Source organism: Peromyscus leucopus, chromosome 23 (genome assembly GCF_004664715.2).
Source record: "Peromyscus leucopus breed LL Stock chromosome 23, UCI_PerLeu_2.1, whole genome shotgun sequence".
Lineage (NCBI taxonomy): Eukaryota > Metazoa > Chordata > Mammalia > Rodentia > Cricetidae > Peromyscus > Peromyscus leucopus.
Window position 1 is genome coordinate 36,836,069 of NC_051082.1, and position 18,152 is coordinate 36,854,220.

The 18,152-nt window shown below is 49.4% G+C and overlaps 1 protein-coding gene across 1 annotated transcript; it reads right to left on the bottom strand.

The window, feature by feature from the left end:
• Positions 1-262: 262 nt before the first annotated feature.
• Timm44 (translocase of inner mitochondrial membrane 44) lies at positions 263-16,936 on the bottom strand. The gene is made up of 13 exons (XM_028860709.2): positions 16,831-16,936; positions 15,152-15,247; positions 11,080-11,250; positions 9,724-9,804; positions 9,164-9,313; positions 8,937-9,076; positions 8,582-8,667; positions 7,897-7,989; positions 7,683-7,807; positions 6,385-6,435; positions 3,256-3,345; positions 1,080-1,190; positions 263-783 (listed from the first exon to the last, which is right to left on the bottom strand). Exons 1-13 carry the CDS (start codon positions 16,873-16,875, stop codon positions 664-666), a joined length of 1,359 nt encoding a protein of 452 aa, XP_028716542.1. The 5' UTR covers positions 16,876-16,936; the 3' UTR covers positions 263-663.
• Between the last annotated feature and the right edge of the window lie 1,216 nt (positions 16,937-18,152).

Below are 18,152 nucleotides of genomic sequence, written 5' to 3' on the forward strand. Positions count from 1 at the left end.
ATCTCTGTTTTAGGAGGATCCTGATGCCCCCAGGCACCGGCCATTAGTGTTTAAGCTGCTCAGTCTCAGGGAACCCCCAATTCAACAGAGACCCCAGATAGCTAGGGTGGTTATTCTCCCCAGAAGAGGGCAGGGTCCTGGACTGAGAAGGCGGCGGCACCCTAGCTGGCTACAATCCTCCCCTGACCTTGAAGGTCTCTCTATGACAAGCCCTCGGTCCCAGCCTTCCCAGCAGAGACGGACACTTCAGACTGTTCAAATGGCTCTTCTGCGCTTTGGTGTTTTATTATGTCCAGATCTTAGGCTTATGTACAGGAAGTAAGAGCATTGATTAAAAAGAAAAAAAAAAAGGACCTAAAGTGAGTGGCCTGGCAGGCAATGCCAGCGGACTACTTAGAACAGCAGGCCAGGCCTCACCCCACCGCCCACAGGTTCCTGGGCTGGGGCCTCTTGACACTAGCAGCCCCCCTGTAGCATTCTGGGGAACATCCCAACCCTGCGAGGCACCTCCATCCCGTTTGTTGTCCAGCTGGTTTCACAGCTGCCCTGAAGAACTTGCGGCAGGGGCCATACATCGTCTTGTGCCAAGCTGCCTCAGGGAGACTCTGTCCCACGATGCTCTAGCTCCTCAGCTGCCTAGACTCGGCTGCCGCCCGCCCGCCCTCAGAGTATCTGTTCTGTGCTGGAAGCTGAGATGTCCAGGAGGCGCCAGGCAGCGTAAGGGTTGAGCTCTTCCTGGTCTCTGCAGAGTGCCCACACGTACATCATGCGTAGCACCTTGTCCTGTGGAGACCCGGCAGAGTGAGGGCCAGGCTTGGTGGGTGTACAGGGGAGGCTTCTGAGGGAGGCAAGGACACTCTGGGAGGGGGCAGGGAGGGGTGCCTGGGGCTGCTGGCTCTGGTCACTGCTCAGATAAGATGGCAGATCCTCTGACTTCACAAAGGTCCCAGCTCCTAGCTGTTTCTCTTAAATTCCAGAACCCTCCTGACTCCAAGCTGGGGTCTGAGCTGGGCAGGGATGCACAGGGCTTTCTGTGTGAGGAGCTGTCCCAAACCTCCATTCCCTCAATCCCCACTCACCGGGTCACCCTCAACCACCTCGTCTTTGGGGTTCTTGATCACCATCACCAACTGAGCCTGAAAGGTGACGATCAGCACAGGGCCCTGCTCCATCATCTTGCCCATGGCCAGCTGCAGGCAACAGAGAAGCACGGGCCTCAGAACAGCGTACCCTCCTACTACCCTGGAGATGAAAAGCCCCGAAGCTGCACCCTGTAGGAAAGAGGGCTGACACCTTGTCCTGATAAAAGCACGGTACCCCTCCGCCACTTTGGGTTCCTTCTCATAGACAAGACCAGGCCTTCACTGTGGAACTTCCCTGTTCCCAGACTGGGGGTGGGGGAGGGCAAGAAGTTGGCACTGCTTTGCCTGCAGCTCCCACCAGGGAAGAAGTCTGTGACTGAAGCTCAGCTGCCCGTTAGGCCATGCTGCAGAGGCAGGAACGCCACTGCAGTGGGGCTCAAGGGCCCTGAGGCCTTGGCCACGCTCACCAGGGCCCAACAGCACAGGTGCTCCTGGATGTAGGGTGAGGGTGTCCTGACAAACCCACTTGAAAATATCACTGACTAGGCTTGGTGGTGGGCACGCCTTTAATCCCAGCACTGGAGAGGCAGAGGCAGGAGGATCTCTGTGAGTTCAAGGCCAGCCTGGTCTACAGAGTGAGTTCTAGGACAGCCAGAGCTACACAGAGAAGTCCTGTCTACAATTCCCCCCCAAACAGAAAATATCGAAAACTCACTAAAATACTAGATGTAATATGCATCCTAGCAAGGAAGTTGGTCTTCACATGAGCAAAATTATCTAATACAAAGCCCATTTTGATTTTGACATGACTTGAGTAACCCAGGCTGGTCTTGAACTTGGTCACAAATTGTTATAAATGGCCCTGAATTCCACTGCCTCGGCCTTCAAATGCTAGGACTATCACATCCAACCAACAAACCTATTTTATAATAAAGCTGTTATATGGGATTTTTTTTTTTTTTTTTTGAAATACGGTTTAATTATTTAACCCAGATTGTCCTTGAACTTTTGGGATCCTCCCGCTTCAACTTCCAGAGTGCTGGAATTATGGTGTGTGCCACCATGTCTGGCTTACTGCACAAAATTTTCCTTTTTATTTGTCATTTGTATGTGAGTAGTATGTGTGCTAATACGTGCACACAAATAAAGATCAGAGGAGGGCAACAGGATCTTCCTCTACTGCTTTCCACCTTCTTTTTGAGATGGGGTCTCTTACTGAACCTTACACTTAACATCTTAGCCAGGCTGGCCGGCCAGCAATCTCCCAGAGCCTGCTTGTTTCCACATAAATGTCTGGGGTTATAAGCATGAATAGCCAAGCCTGGCTTTTTAAATTCAACATCTCTTGCCTTTACAGCAAGTGCTCTTACCCATGGAGCCATCTTCTCAGACCTGACAGAATTTTGAGTAAAATCTGAAGTATGGTTTCAACCAAATTCACTACTATGCAATAATCACTTTTGCACCATCAAGAAGTTAAAAACAAAAGAAAATAAACAAACAAAACCTCTAGCATGGTGGCCCAGGCCTTTAATCCAAGCACTTAGGAGGCAGAAGCAATGAGTGTGAGTTTGAGGTCAGCCTGGTCTATATAATAAGTTCCTGGCCAGCTAGTGCTACAGAGTGCTACCCTGTCTAGAGAGAGACAGAGACAGAGACAGACAGACAGACAGACAGACAGACACAGAGAAAGGGCCCAAGTATAGCTCATCGACAGAGCACTTCCTACTATAGGAATCTACTGAATCAAGGCCCTTGATTCAGTCCCCAGTCCCCTCATCCCACCCCTGCAAACCAACCAAACACCAACTAATTTAAGACACATCATTTAGCTGGGGAGCACTTGTACTCCAACCACAGAAACATGAAAAGCTTCATGAGGCAGGCCATACATTTTTGTTTGTTGTTGTACTAGGAATTCAACCCCAGGGTCTTACATATACTAGGTCAGAACTTTACCACTGAGCTATATCCTAGGCCTCTTTTTACTTTTTCTTTTGAAATAGTGTCATTATTATCCAGATTAGCCTGGAACTCACTCTGTAGCCCAAGCAGACCTTGAACTCAAGAGCTTCACTGCCTTGAGTAGTGGGAACCAGCAGGCCTGGCCTCGTTTAATTGGTTATGTCAGCTGGGGCTTCACGCTGACCACCCCTTTCCTTGGGTGACTTACGTCCACGTTGCTGATGTCCAGGATTCGGGAGTGGAACTGGAAGCCCAGAGCCTTGGCTTGCTGGATAGGGTGGGCCAGCTGGCTGTAGGTCTGCAACGAGAGGCAACGGGCCCATGTGGTCAGTCCCCGATGGAGGCTGGAACACACCCAGAGGTCGTGCCATGTTCACAGGCCCCACAAGTTGGAGGAGCAGAAGCCAAGAGAACAAACAAGTCCAAGCCCAGAAAGATGCCTCTCTTCGCTGGCCAGAACTGAACACTTGCTTCTCATTATGGAAAGAGCCATATTCCAAAGTGGGAGCAGTATTAATCAGTGTAGTAGGTAATTCCACAGCATCATCCAAAGGACACTCCCAGGGTAAGCAGGTGGACGGACTCTTGGCCAATCGCTACTGCTCCCAGATTCACCTCCCCTAGAATCCTGGCCTGGAATCAGATGTCTTTTCTAGGATTGGTCCCAATCTGTGGGCTGCTCTGGAACTTTCTGCTTGAGTGCCCTCTCTCATAGAACATCCGAGGTGCCACTCTCCACTGTCCCAAGAGCCTCAGGGACATTTGGCCACATGCTAGAGAGCAGTTTCACTGAGCTTGGAGGTAGCGAGGATAGAAAAGGCTTTGTAGGCATCTACTTAAAGGGGGCAGGGGAAACGGCAGTGCTGGGCTGGGCAAGTGGCTCAGTAGCTTAAGCACTTGCTGCACAAGTGTGAGTTCAAATCTCCGTAACCCATGTAAAGCTGGGCACAGCAGCACTCGTCTGTAATCCCAGCACTCCTGCAGTGAGACAAGAGGTAGGGACAGGAGAAATCTCTAGAAGCTCTTGGGACAGCTAGCCTGGTGTACACACAGTGGTGAACAAGAGACCCTGTCCCACACACGACAGAGGACGAGGGTCAATGCTCGAGATTGTTCTAGGACCTCTACAAATGCATCACGGCACAAGCATACATGTACATCACACACACACACACACACACACACACACACACACACACACACAACAGTGCCAACCCCACCTGGTGGGTTTCCGCTGTCTGTTGCTATAGAGACGAGTTTCATATAGCCCAAGATAGCCTTGAATTCCATGTAGCGAAAGATGACTCTGAACATCTTTTCAGATGTGGGATGGTAAGCATATGTCTCCACCACCCAGTGTATGCAGTGTGGAGTGTCAAACCCAGGGCTTCCGGCATGTTAGGCCAGCACTATAAAACAGAGCTATGCCCCTGCAGAACCATGGACTTCTTTAAGACAACATTTTAAAAACACCTCATCGGAAGCAACTAGAATTCCAGCTGTGTTCTGGGGGCACCAGGCCATTCTCGGGCAGAGGATCAGCCACAACTTTGTGGTTCCAAAGGAGGAGGGGGACAAGGAGGGAGGACGACTCCGACTGACGGCAGCTCCTCTCCCAAATGCCCGATGGCTTAGTCACCGTGCAGGGGAGTATTTCAAAAGAAAACCTGACAAATCTCTGCTTTTCCCAAGCTGTTTGTGAGCTGGGTGCAGAATTGGATGAGCCAAAAAAAGGGCCCTAGATTGCTTCACACAAAGAAGCTGGAGGAAACAAAACAAAGCAAAAACCCCACAACCCTGCCTGGAGAGACAGCCAGAAGCCAGCAGGGTGAGGTGAGGTGGCCTGACCAGACCAGACGAAAGCAGGAGTTCCATGGGGACAGGGAGGCTGCCAGGAGTGAGCAGACGGCATGTGCTCCTGGGAAAGATGCTGGCCTCCCCACAGCCTGCTCTGACAGTGACCCTGGGATTCTGAGCCCTGACTCCGGGAAGCAGCTGGGGCATCCTCAGGACATGGTGTCCGTCCTCGGGCGGGAAGTCTAACCATACTTCTGTTTTGGTCTGTGTTACATTATCTTATTAGAGGGAGGACCTGCTGGGACACATTATACTTCAGTATTCACAGTTAACTCCCACATTCACCACGAGGGGCACCTTTGTGTGGGGCTCAGGAGTGCCAGGGTAACTTCGAACATTCAAGTGACCTCTTCTATCCTCCTTCTGAACTTGAGGCCCCCAACCTGCACATTCCAGGCCATCTTACATGGGGTCCTAGTCATAGCCACTTGAACAAGGACAGAAAAGAGACAACAGGCCACACTGGAAATCTCATATCAATCCATGGCATAAATCATTTTTGCAATTCTCTTTAATCAAAACTAGTTTATGCGTGCTGGGGGACGGCTCCGCTGGTAACGCACTTTCTGTGCAAGCCTGAGGAGTGGAGTCTGGATCCCAGAACCCACATAACACATGGACGGGGTGGAGGCTTTCTAAGTCCAGAGCCCAATGGGTGGAAACAGGGAACCCCTGGACAAGCTGCCTAGCCAGGCCAGCTGAAACAGCAAGCTCTGCACTCAGGGAAGACTCTGGCTCCACACAAGGTGGTGAATGATTATCATCAACCTTCATCAGTCTTTAAGCCTCCAGATGCATGTGCCTGCGTCCACGCACATGCACATACACATACACATACACAGACACACACACACACACACACACACACACACACACCATGTAAACATGCATACACACCCACACACCAAATACAGATACATATGCCACATGACACTCCCCCCATCAATTTACAAAGCTGAAAATATAGTTCAATAGTAGAACCTTGCTTCATGCACTCATGAGGCCTCAGTACCAACCACATAAAAAACAGACTATCACTACAATTAGTTTATGATGAGGAGTCAGAAGGTTCAGGTAGAGAAAGGGGAGCAAGGAGACTGGCAGCTGTGGATCAGGCTTTGCATCAGGCACCAAACAGAGAAGGGATCATTTCTGACATTTCTAACTTCCAGCTGAAGACTCCGTGCCTGACCTCTGGGTACCTGTGCATCACACACAGAAGAGAGGAGAGCTGGATGGGCCGCTGGGCTCTGTGGGAACCAAGTGTATCAGACACGAGGCCCTCTCTCCCACTGGACACAGGTCAGAGTCCCCCAAGCAGACTTCCATGCTACTTATTTATTTATCTTTGCAGGGCTGGGGATGGAACCCAAGACAACACACATGCTGGGAAAATGTCTGGCCTGAGGCATCCCCAGCCCTTCTGACTTTTTTTTTTTTTGCTTTGCCATTTGACTAAAATGATAAAAGCAGTACTCACAGCTTCGTAGCACCAGTCTTTGAGAATGTCAAGCTCCCCAGAAATCATGGCCTAAATAGGGAAAAGGGAAAACAAGCATGAGAAGGTGAGTGGGCTTTTGCAGCAGATGCTTGACAACAGTCTTTGGCAGCAGCCTTTCCTGGAGACCCCTGGACTCCTGCCCATTCGCTTAGGCCTGGGGAAGAGAGGGAGGCTGGGTCAGGTGGCAGGCCGCTGTGGATGTCCCGGGTGGAGGGGGCAAGTCCCTGCATTAATGTTCACAGCTCTGGTCTTCTGGGTGCAGGACAAGGAAATGCAGGGACAGCAGGGGAGCCTGCACAGTGGAGGAGCGGTCTTCCAACTCTACCTCCCCGAGGACCAGGCTCTGGGCAGCTAGGAATGAGGCAGGCTGCAGAGGGAAGCGGGAGGGAGGTACCCGAGAGAAAGCAACAATCAGCTGGGGCACATCCCCGAGAGGCTGCCTGGGTAACTAACACCTGCTGTTCTTGGTGCTCGTTCGCTCCCTGGCGCTCACTCGCTCGCTCCCTTCCCACCTCCTCCCAGTGCTGCCCGAGTGAGAAGGAGCTGAGAAGCTGCAGAGAGGACAGGATGAAGCACATGGAGGTGAGTGGGAAGAGTAGGCCTGGGGTTGGTGGGCTTTCTTTCCTGTAGGGCTGCCCCAGATCCTGCCACATTCTGGGTGCTTCCGAGAGGTAAAGACAGCCAAGACATGACCTCCTAGCTTACAAACCAAAGAGGCAAGAACAACTGAGTATGAATGTCAGGACTGCCAGAGACAGTGGCTACAGACCTCAGCTCTGGTCTGGCCAGGGCACCACGGGTCTGAACACAAATGCTGTGGCTGTCTGCTTCTCCCTGATGCCCAAAAAGCCAGGGCCCTTGGGCTGTCCCCAGATGGCTCCAGGAAAACTGTATCAGAAGGCATAGTGCAGAGCTTCAGGGACAAGAGATATGACTGTCAGACCACAAAGACAGAGAGAAACCCATTCTGGAGCTATCCTGCCCCACAGTGACCATCACTGGAGCCAGGACAGAGTACAGATTGAGGGCTAGTGCCCACTTTTGAGAGGCCTGCCATAGGTGGGGCACAGGCCTCTGTAGGTGGGGAAAGGTAAGAGACATAACCTAGGGTGCAGCAGCAGTCAGCTAAGCGGCCCAGGAGCAAGTATCTGCTCAGAAAACAGCCTGAGCAATTTGGTTCCCCTGAGGTAATCGAGACTCAGTCCTAGGGTGCCACCCCAATGGGGAGAAGTGTCCAGCGGGCCAGGGCCCCAGCTCGGCTGCAGCATGGCTCGCACCTCTAGGATGTTGGGGATGATGTCACTCTCACACTGTCGAAGAAAGCGGTCCTTGTCAAAGGTTGGGTCTACTCTCAGGATCTCCGTGAGCACCTCTGACATTTCTGTCTTGGAGAAAAGGCCACCTGCAGGGAGATGAGCCCTCGGGTTAGGGCCTACCTTCCACCCCTGGCTGCAGCCACGGCAGACAGGAAGGACCTGAAGCCACACTCACCCAGCACGTCGGTGACTTTGTCGGTTAAGGCCCGGGATGCCCGGATGAGAACATTGTCACTCTCATCATACTTCATCTTCATCTCAAAGAAGCCTACGGAGGACGCACAGGACTTAGAGGAGGCCCTGACTCCAGCTCCTGGGAACTCCCTGCAAGACTCCCCTTCTTGACATGGGTCGGATCTAGGCAAGCCAACTGTGGGCCTCAACCTTCCTCATCTTAGCATGTGGATTAGCTATCCACCTACCTGCAAAAATGCAGACACTCAGCTACAGCCCCAAAGGGGCTGTGCAAAATCTGGGATGCCACCCCTGCTGGCTGTTGCCTCCACTACAATGGAAACAGGCCTCTAGTAGTCCTCACAGGAGAAGGAACCAAGGTATGTAGCCAGTGGCTCTCCTGCTCAGCTGCTGGAGAAATCTTGTGCCTGGCTGAAAAGTGAAGACCAGTCCCACCACCTCTGTCAATCCCAGGGCTCCTGACACCCTAACTATTCTCGGAGGGGTGATCACCTAGTGTCTTAGTGACAGAATCTACAGCTAGATGGGCTGGGGGCCCTAAGGAGGTGTGCAGCCTTAGGTGATCCCATCCCTTCTTCTGTAAAGTGGAGCTCTGTGTAGTGCCTGGCCAGCATCTGCGACCCCGGTGCTGCCCAGTCCCCAGCAGGCCGGCCAGCCACACTCACGGTTGAACACCACATTGTTGTCTTTGAAGTCCTTCCACTGCTGGTACCACTTGGAGTCCTTGTGTAGCACAACTCCTAGCGCTTCCCTGGGGGAGAAGGCAGGTAGCCAGAGTCAACTGCAGAGCCCCAGGCCCTGCACGGTCCTGAGACCACTGGATGGGCAGCAGAGGATGGCTTCACACCCAGAGGCTTCCACTCCACCATTCCTTCCTCCTGCCCCGCCCCTCCCTCATTCCCCAGTTCTCTGGAGGGAGTCAGGAACCCCGAGAAGAGAAACAGACTTAGATAGACAGGCACATCCCAGAGGACCCTGGAAACAGACCCCAGGTGGCCAGGACCACTGTCTGGGACCTACTCATTAGCCTCGAACACTTTGTTTTCTTTCAACTTTGCTCCAGCAAACTCTGTCCTTTTCCGGAGCCGCTCAGGCCGGCGGTAGGGCCCCGTCTGTCCTAGCACGCTCTCATCAATCTCTTTCTTCACGGACTCTACACCCTGCAGGGGAGAGCAGGCCCATGGTCACTGAGGGCCACCAGCCTAGGGGGTCCCTGCCCATGCCTGGCCTGGGCCAGGCTCACTCACCTGCGAGATGGCTTTGAAGGCTGCTGTCTTGCCCAGCTTCTCCCCGCCCTTGGACACGGACTCTGCTGACTGCTTGGCTGTCCTGGCAGCCTCTTCTACCCCCTCCTTGATCTTCCGGCCAAGGTCACTCTTACTGACCTCGTCAAGACTCTACTGAGACAGAGACAGAGGGGAGGATGTCGCACAGGACTATAACACAGTCTCGAGAGTAATACTGCACTTCACCCCTGCACATCAGGATTCTCCCTGGAGTAGGAATGGAATGGGACTTCCCAGCCAAGGGATTCTAAGGAAACAACTAGCCAAAGTGAGAAGAGGATGCCTAAGCCAGTACGGAATGCTGACGTTCTAGGAGGGGCCTGTACCCCCCTCCCCACCTGGGTTGCAGTGTCCCTCCCTTCTATTTTCAGCCCTGAAGAACAGAAACCCCCACTTTACCTTCTATTCTCGTCCCAGGCTAACTTAAACACTTACATCTTGTGAGTGCCAGTGGCATTCAGGGCCCCAAGCTCTTGAAGCCCCTCCGTTACCCCAGCTGTCAGGTCAGCCTCGGGCCTTACCTCCTTCACTGTCCCTGTCAACTCCCCAAGCTTCTTCTTTATCGCTTCACTCGTACGCACAGTTTCTGACTCGATGGTTTTCTAGGGTCAAAGAATTGCCTCTGTTTATTTGGATCCAACAGTGAACTTGGCCATCCAACCAAAGGTCTCCAGGATCATCTTCCTGGCTGCTGAAACTCTGTGAAGGGCTCCAACCCCATGCCCGCCCATCCTGAGGGCTCTTATTGCACAGCAGCCTCAACCCCCTTGGCAGCCACCTCCAGAGCACGGAATCCCCAAGCCCTGGGTCTTTCTCTGACTGGCAAGAGATGTTCCTGCCAACCACTACTCAGCGATGCCATTTGACTTCCATGGCTCAATCTTGGGTCCCTGGAATGCTCTGTTCCCAGATAACTCATCCTTTACTGATGGGACAAGGCCACCTTCCACCAGGCTGAAGCCACACAAGGAGTGTCATCCAAATAAATAGCTTGGGAATACACAGAAGGAAAAGGCCTTGCTGGGGACTGGTGGGGATCAACAGAACAGAATGCAGAGGGACCCAGGCCATGGGCATGGCACAAAAATGCTAAGACCAGGCCCACTGGCCAGCACTTGATGGCTGTTCAAGAGACATCAGGGAGTCATCAGGCTAAGAGGTAGCCCAGTGCATATAGTGCCTGCTAAACAAGCATGAAAACCTTTCATCTCCGAACATATGTAAAAATCAAAAAGCTGAGACAGGCGTGTGCTCATTAGTCCAGGGTTGGAGAAGGAGGGATGGTGAAGGCATCAGAGACAGGTGGATCCCTAATGCTCAATGTTGGCCAGCTAGCCTAGCCAAATCAATGAGCTACAGGCTTAGTGAAAGACCCTATGTCAAAAGATAAGGTAGCTACCAGTCAAGAAAGACACCTGCCACTGTCCTCTGGCCTTCACATGTACAAATGTGCACACCTACAACATGAACACGTACCACACACACAAGAAGAGACAGCGCAAACAGTAAATCACACCAGCACTGTGACCCACTTCTTATTACCATTATAGCCCAAGCTGTCATGAGTCACAAGATGCACAAGTCAATCTGGCATGCATTGGATATCTCCCCAAAGTGATAACTCTTATGACCACGCTGTGCTATCTATCTACAGTGCCACAGATGATCCAGTATCTCTTACATGCTAACGCACAGGCTTGGCAAACTCTATGTCCATTCCTGCACTGGCTAATCACAGTGCCACACTGTGCCACTCTGCAAGGCCAGGAAGCCTAGGCAGACTGTCCCTGTCCTACTACCTCTGAATCAGTGCTGTGACATCACCACCTTCCCAGGCGCCCTGGTCCAGGGAATAAAGACAGGACTGAGGTACTCACGTATTTTCTTCTGGCTTCCTGGAGGGCATCTGACTCTTCTAACTTCTTTGCCTCGTCTCGGAACTTTTTTATACTTTCTTTCATCTCTTTGTTTTTGGCTAATTCTTGCTTGATGTTATCTACCAAGCCTGACAAAAAACCTTTTCTGTTCCCAGAAGAATAGGATTTGGTCTAGAAAGAATGTAAAATTGAAAAGAGGGAAAGTTTAGAAGCTGGAAAGGTACACAAGGTAACATCTGTTACCACTGGGTCCCCAATTTCCTCCCTTCTGTAACAGCGGTATTTAGCAGTGAATAGATGTTTCTTTATTTAAACAAAATTTGAGTTACAGAAATACCCATGATAAGCCACCACAGTAAGCCCTACATGTCCACAGGTTCATATCTATTGATGTTATCAACAAGTCAAAAATAAACACTCATATACCAATGTCCATTACCACACTAGCCACAGTATGTAAGATAAGGAACCAAACTAGGTGTCCAACAATAGGAATATGCACAAAGAGGATGGAGGTTTGTTTTGTTTTGTTTTGAGCCATAAAGAATAAAGTCATAGTTGGGTGTGGTGGCACATGCCTTTAATCTCAGCAGTGGGAGGCAGAGGAAGGCGGATCTCTGAGTTCAAGGCCAGTCTGGTCTACAAAGTAAGTTTCAGGACACCCAGAGTTACACAGAGAAACCCTGTCTCAAAAAACCAACAATAAATAAATAGATAAATAAATAAATAAAGTTATGTGGTCTTCTGGAAAATTGGAGATAATCATATTAAGTGAATTTAAGTTACACTCAGACAAATACTTGTGCACTTGCTCAGTTGTCGGTGTGAGATTTTATAGATACATCAAGTTGTATGTATACAGATGATACGGAAGTACAATCAAAGCTGGGGAACAAAAGGAACTAGTGGGAGGCTCAAGAAAAGGAAGGCTAGGCTGAGGAGATGGCTCAGTGGTTAAGAGCACTGGCTGCTCTTTCAGAGGTCCTGAGTTCAATTCCCAGCAACTACATGGTGGTTCAAAACCATCTGTAATGAGATCTGGTGCCCTCTTCTGGCCTGCAGGCATACACGCAAGCAGAATACTGCATACATAATAAAAAAATCCTTAAAAAAAAAAAAAGAAAAGAAAAGAAAAAAGAAAAGGAAGGGTATTGTGGGGAGGAACATGCTAAAAGTCAGTTGTTACACACTTGCACGAAAATGGGCTTATACAGTTGTATAGTTAAAAACAAAGCTTCCGAGCCACCAGGTGTAGTTGCACATCCTGTAATCCTAGCACTCCAAAGACTGATGCCGGGCTGGAGAGATGGCTCAGAGGTTAAGAGCACTGACTGCTCTTCCAGAGGTCCTGAGTTCAATTCCCAGCACCCATGTAATGGCTCACAACCATCTATAATGAGATCTGGCGCCCTCTTCTATATACATAATAAAAAAATAAATCTTGCCAGGCGGTGGTGGTGCACGCCTTTAATCTCAGCACTCGGGAGGTAGAGCCAAGCGGATCTCTGTGAGTTCGAGGCCGGCCTGGGCTACCAAGTGAGTTCCAGTAAAGGCACAAAGCTACACAGAGAAACCCTGTCTCGAAAAACCAAAAAAAAAAAAAAAAAAAGATTGATGCCTAAGTTCTATCTCTGAGACCTCTAAGTTGTTCTCTGACCTCTACATGCATGCCACGGAACATACTATTCTCCAATGTAAAATAAATAAATAAATTTAACACAACAACAGAGGCTGATGTAGGAAGATTTTGAGGTTAAAGCTGGCTTGGATCCTGAGTTTGAGGCCAGCTTGGTCTACATCACAAGTTCCAGTTCCAGGCTACCCAAGGTTACATAGTAAGTAAGACCTTGTCTCAGGAAAACAAAACAAAACAAAACAAAAAACTGAACACATAGAAATTTGTTTTCCTTTAATTAGTCCCTAAAATTACAGTGTAGCCACTACTGACACTGTGTCAGACGCTACCAGTTACTTGTCATTGTAATCAGAAAAAGGAATCTCAACTAAGGGGCTGTCTGGATCAGATTGGCCTGTTGGGGGAGGGGGGTGCCTTGATTGATAATTAAGGTAGGATGGCTCAGCCCACAGTGGATGGTGCCGTTCCCTGGTCAGGGAGGGAGTCCTGCTAAGCATTAGTCTAAGCGAGCCAGTGAACACAGTTTCTTCTGTATTTCCTGGGCTGTAAGTGCATCCCCTGGTTGGAGGTAATATTGTTACATACAACTAACCGACTGATACACAGCTGTATGAAGAGGCCACAAACCTTGTGAGTCACCAGAATGACATTCTGAAAAGGGCAAAACTATGGAGACAGCACAGTGCTAATGGCTATCAGAGGGTCTAAGGGATCGAAGAACGAACAAGTGCAGCCCAGAGCATCCTTGGGGCAGTGACGCTGTTTGATGACAAAGACCATGGCTTCTGCGTGGAGGAAATCAGAAGAAACTTGTGAGTGGGTTACAGGGACCGAACTCAAGTCCTGAGGCGTGTATAGCAAGTACTTTTATCCACTGAGTCATCTCACCAGGCCCTGTTCTTACTGTTTATGCAGAGGGACTGTTCTGAGATAGGGTCTGGGAGCTGGTCTTGAACTTGTTATGTAGCTGAACTTCTGATGTTCCTGCCTCCACCTCTCAAGGGCTAGGGATTACAGATGTACACCACCATGCCTAGTTAGTAAAACTGTTCTGTAGTCTCTCTACAATGAGAGACAAATCCTTATCTACTTGTTATAACCTCACAGAAATGCATAACATAGAAATGAGCCTGATGTAACCAGATTTCAGATTTTAACAATATATTCACTCTGGTTCATCGATTGTAACAATGTCACCCACAATGGGAAACATGACTAACAAGGACCTGTAAGCAGGAAAGGGGAGAAAGAGGCTAGAGAGAAGCCTCTGTACTTTTTGTTAAATTTTTATTAGTTAATTTTGCTTGTTTGTTGTGGGGGTGGAGAGTAACTTACAGAGATCTGACTGCCTCTGCCTCCTGAGTGCTAGGATTAAAAGCATGCACCATGAAGCCTGGTCCAATCTATTTATTATTTATAGGGTCTCATGTAGCCTAGATTGGTCTCTAACTTGCTAAGTAGCTAAGGATGACCATGAACTCCCGGTCCTTCCACCTCCAGAGTGCTGGGATGACAACTGTGCACCTCTATGTCTAGTGTGTGCTGTGCTGGGGACAGAACCCAGGGCTGTTCATGTTAGGAAAGCATTCTAGCAACTGAGCCACGTTCCCAGCTCATTTCATTTTCTGTAAAGCTAAAACTGCTCTAAAAGATAAAGTCTGTCAAAAGTAAGATACCAAAACAAGGCCACTGTGGTGCAGACCTGTAATTGCAGCACTTAGGAGAGGGAAGCAAGAGGATCAAGGAGTTCAAGGTGATTCTCAGTTACACAGAAGATAGCCTGAGCTACATGACTCCTATCTTTAAAACGAAAGTTTAAGGAACAGTGAAGAGAATGTCAACAGGAGTGGCCATGTGTGGTTGATGCATGTTAGGCTTGCCCCAGGGTCGAAGGCCGACTGCCTCCCTGGCTCTTGTCGACCCTAAGAGAGAGCAGTAGTGGGCAGGAGTTACTGGGACCTGTCCCACACCTAGAAGAGCTGCAGGACAGGATCAGGAAGAAGCTGAGGAGAGGCTCTTGCCAGCAAGCACATTTGAGGCTACCTGCCTCAGTCATGACACACTAAGAGAAGTAGTGACCAGGACACAATGAGACCCAAGGAATGATGGAGTGACTCTTTTCCAATACTTAAAATAACCAAGCTTGGTGAGGAACCCACACATAGAGAGGGAGAAGGTAAGTTCATACAGGATGCTTTTTCTAGCCATCAGAGCTAACTGGATGTATTACTCTATGAAGTAAGAGTGCCTTGTTGCTGGGAAAATAAAATAGGAGGCTGACCAAGCATATCTGAGGACATCTAGAAACAAGGTCTACTGCTCTTTGTACCTCTGAAGGCCCAGAACACAGAACTCTTCCTGAAGTGACTGTGTTGGCATGATTTTCTTGTTCCAGACCTCTGTTGAGTCTGCTTGTTGGCATCCTGAGTCACTCACCAGTGTCAGCTCTCCTCGTGGCCGGCTTATCTGGTAGCTTGAACCATGGGGTAGATTGTGGCTGGAGAGAAATTGTACTCCGCTGCCTAGGCACCTCTAATTGGTTAAGAAAAGAGAAAAATTCATTCAGAAAAAATGGGTGACTCTGAAGGTCATTTGTGAGTCATTTGCTGACCTTGACTTCATGCCTGCTGTTAGCTAATATGCAACCATTGTAAAATCTGAGAAACCATTGGAATTAGGCAGAAAGAGAATATGTTGCAACTGCATCTCCAGGACCTATTCCCACCTCTGAAACTTGGGAGAACATAGATAGATAGGTAGCAGGAAACAACGAGAGTAGTATAAAATGTAGCGTACAGCCCAATCTTTAGTTAAGTTCACTTCACTTTTGCTGATCTCCAAAAACTTACAGACATGAACTTTCAGAGACAAACCAATAAATTCTTGGTCCAGGGAAAACCATGGAATAAACTTATAATGTCCTGGTCAAAGGTTCTAAATGCAGAGTCCACCTGGGCAAAGAACGAGGTAACATCATGAGAAAGTCCCTTTCTTCTACCAAATGATGAACTTGTAGCTGTGTGCAGCTGAGTCCAGCATGGCTGCACTGAAACTAAATGACCTACCAGAACCACTTTTCATTTTATGTATTCCTCTTCTCCATTTCTTCCTAGCTGTGTAATCACTAGTGACACCTCAAACTTATACAGGTGCAGAAGTGAAGGAGATCAGGCTCCATCATTTGTCACCCCCACTATCTGTCAGGGTTCATTCATATGATGTAGCTAGCTAGTCTCTTTTTTTTTTCTCTCCCTTCCTCACTTACAGCTCCATGTGTGTTCTTCCTGAAGCTGCACACTTAGTCAAAGCAGATGACCTTTCCTTGCTCAAGCATATACGCATTGCTGTGCTCTCCAGGTAGATCCTCCAAATAAGCTCTCAAGGTCCAAACGTGTACAAGTGCCAGTATGCCTATAGTTACTGAAGGTAGAGCTCTTGGGAGTGTAAATAACTTGTTTTACATTTTCCTTCCTCTTAACAGTCAGCGATAGAATCATACTGATCTGGGCTTTAGACTAGCTATGGGGCTATGAGCAGGTTGCTTAACGTTTCTGAGTTTCAGATTCCTTACCATAATGAAACAGAGTCAAGCAACAACAGTATAAAAAAACTAAATTGTGAGTGTGTATGAAAGGCCATTGACCTAAGCCAAGAGTCTTATCCAGGGCATGAATTATCTCCCGCACTTCCACGCTGAGCGTTTGGAAACACTCTCCGCAGAGAATTGGACATTCAAACGCGAACTGTGACCATCACTTTAAAGAAAACAACTTTCATCTGGCTATGTTTTCTTCACGGGGAACCACCTCCCCAACCACCAGGGACTCCTCGTGCACGTGGGATCAGCTCCACCGAAGAGTGAGAGGTGACAAGTTCCCGGGCAGGTCAGCGCATTGCCGCTTGTTGCCGGGGAAGGGGTGGGGAATCGGTTCCCGCCCTCAGGCCTCGTTCCCTGCTCCCTGCCCAAGCATCGGCTGACCCAATGACCCAAGCCCAACCCAGCCGTGGAACCCACAGGGGAAGCCACGAGAGATCAGGGACTGAAGAGAAGGAGGTCTCGAAAGCTGAGTGTCTAAACCCCTAATTCTGCCCTATAGCCCCACGCGTCTGCTCACCCGCGGACAGCGGCACCAGCCGCCCCGCAGAGCTGCCGCCGCCATGTTGGAAGAGCCCGTGTGACCTTCCTGCGTCGCGCCTCGATAGCGTCATCAGCTGCGACGGCCTAAAGAAGCACCAGCCTGGGAAAATCGGGCGTGGAGAGGGGTGGGGATATAGAAGGAAGAAGCTGTTGATTGGTCTTCTGAGATGAGGTGGGGCCTGAAAAGGGACGTGCTCCTGCCCACGAACTCTGTGATCCAGCCTGCGAGGGGGCCGAGTTAGGATAGGTAATCCTCTGGTAGAGACTCAGGGAGGAAGGCACTTTTGTGAGACCATCTGTGGTCGGGTACGACTACGAAAGGGCAGAGGGTTTGGGTTCAATTCTCAGCACCCACTTGGTGGCTCACAACCACCTGTAACCCCAGTTCCTGGGGCTCCAAGGGCACCAGGCAGACATGTGGCAGGTAGACATATGCCGGCAAAACACCTACCTAAATACATAAAATTAAGGATTCTACAAAACGGCAAAGATTCCGTACAGAGTTGGGATAGTCCAAGAGACATCTCAATGATGGGTTGGTTGGTTGTTTTTTGTAGCACAGTAAGCAAAAGACTCATACACAAAGACATTCATTAAAAAACAAAACAAAACAAACAAACAAAAAAAAAAAAAGCTAAGAAAGGGCAAAACCTTCAGGGGAGGATCCGTCTGAGCACGGATTGCCCAAGAACCAGTTCAATGGCTAGTCTTATTTTTTGTGTTTTGAGAGACTCAGGTAAGCTGGCCTCCAACTCAATAAGTAGTTGAAAATGACCTTGAACTTCCCATCCTCCTGCCTCCACCTCCCAAGTGTTACTGATTAAAGGTGTGATTCGTGCATACTAGGCAAGCAGCCAACCAAATGAGTGACATCTCCAACTCTGAGACAGCAACAATGTTAGAGGCAGGCTTGTAGGTGGGTGAACTACAATTCTGGCTGTACTTGACAATGACTAACCACTGACAGTGCCCAGACATGTCAGCAAGCAAGTTGCTCTAAGAGAAAGAACTTCAAACCTCTTCTTTATAAATGATGTAGAAAGACACTTGTTAGTTCTGGCACAGAAAAGGAAAGAAAAATTGAGACCTGGCTGACTGGGGTCTAGTCTTCCATCAGTTCAATGTAAATGGGCACATCTTGCTCTAAAGTAGCTCTGGTTTTTGCTATTTTGATACTGCCATGCTATTTTGGATTTTGAGAATACTGCCATCAAGCAAAGATTCTGTAAAGTGGCCGTGCTAGCTGTGGTTGTAGACATGAGCTATGTGGCTGCAATAAAGCATGGTCTTATGGGACTT

What these genes read in the sequence shown, in the direction of transcription:
- Timm44 (XM_028860709.2), bottom strand. Translation starts at nt 16,875, where the DNA reads ATGGCGGCGGCAGCTCTGCGGGGCGGCTGGTGCCGCTGTCCGCGG. An exon ending in CACGAGGAGAGCTGACACTG is followed by an intron (nt 11,251 to 15,151) that starts GTGAGTGACTCA and finishes CATTCTTTCTAG; the next exon opens with ACCAAATCCTATTCTTCTGG. An exon ending in AAAGTGTTCGAGGCTAATGA is followed by an intron (nt 8,668 to 8,936) that starts GTAGGTCCCAGA and finishes CTTCTCCCCCAG; the next exon opens with GGAAGCGCTAGGAGTTGTGC.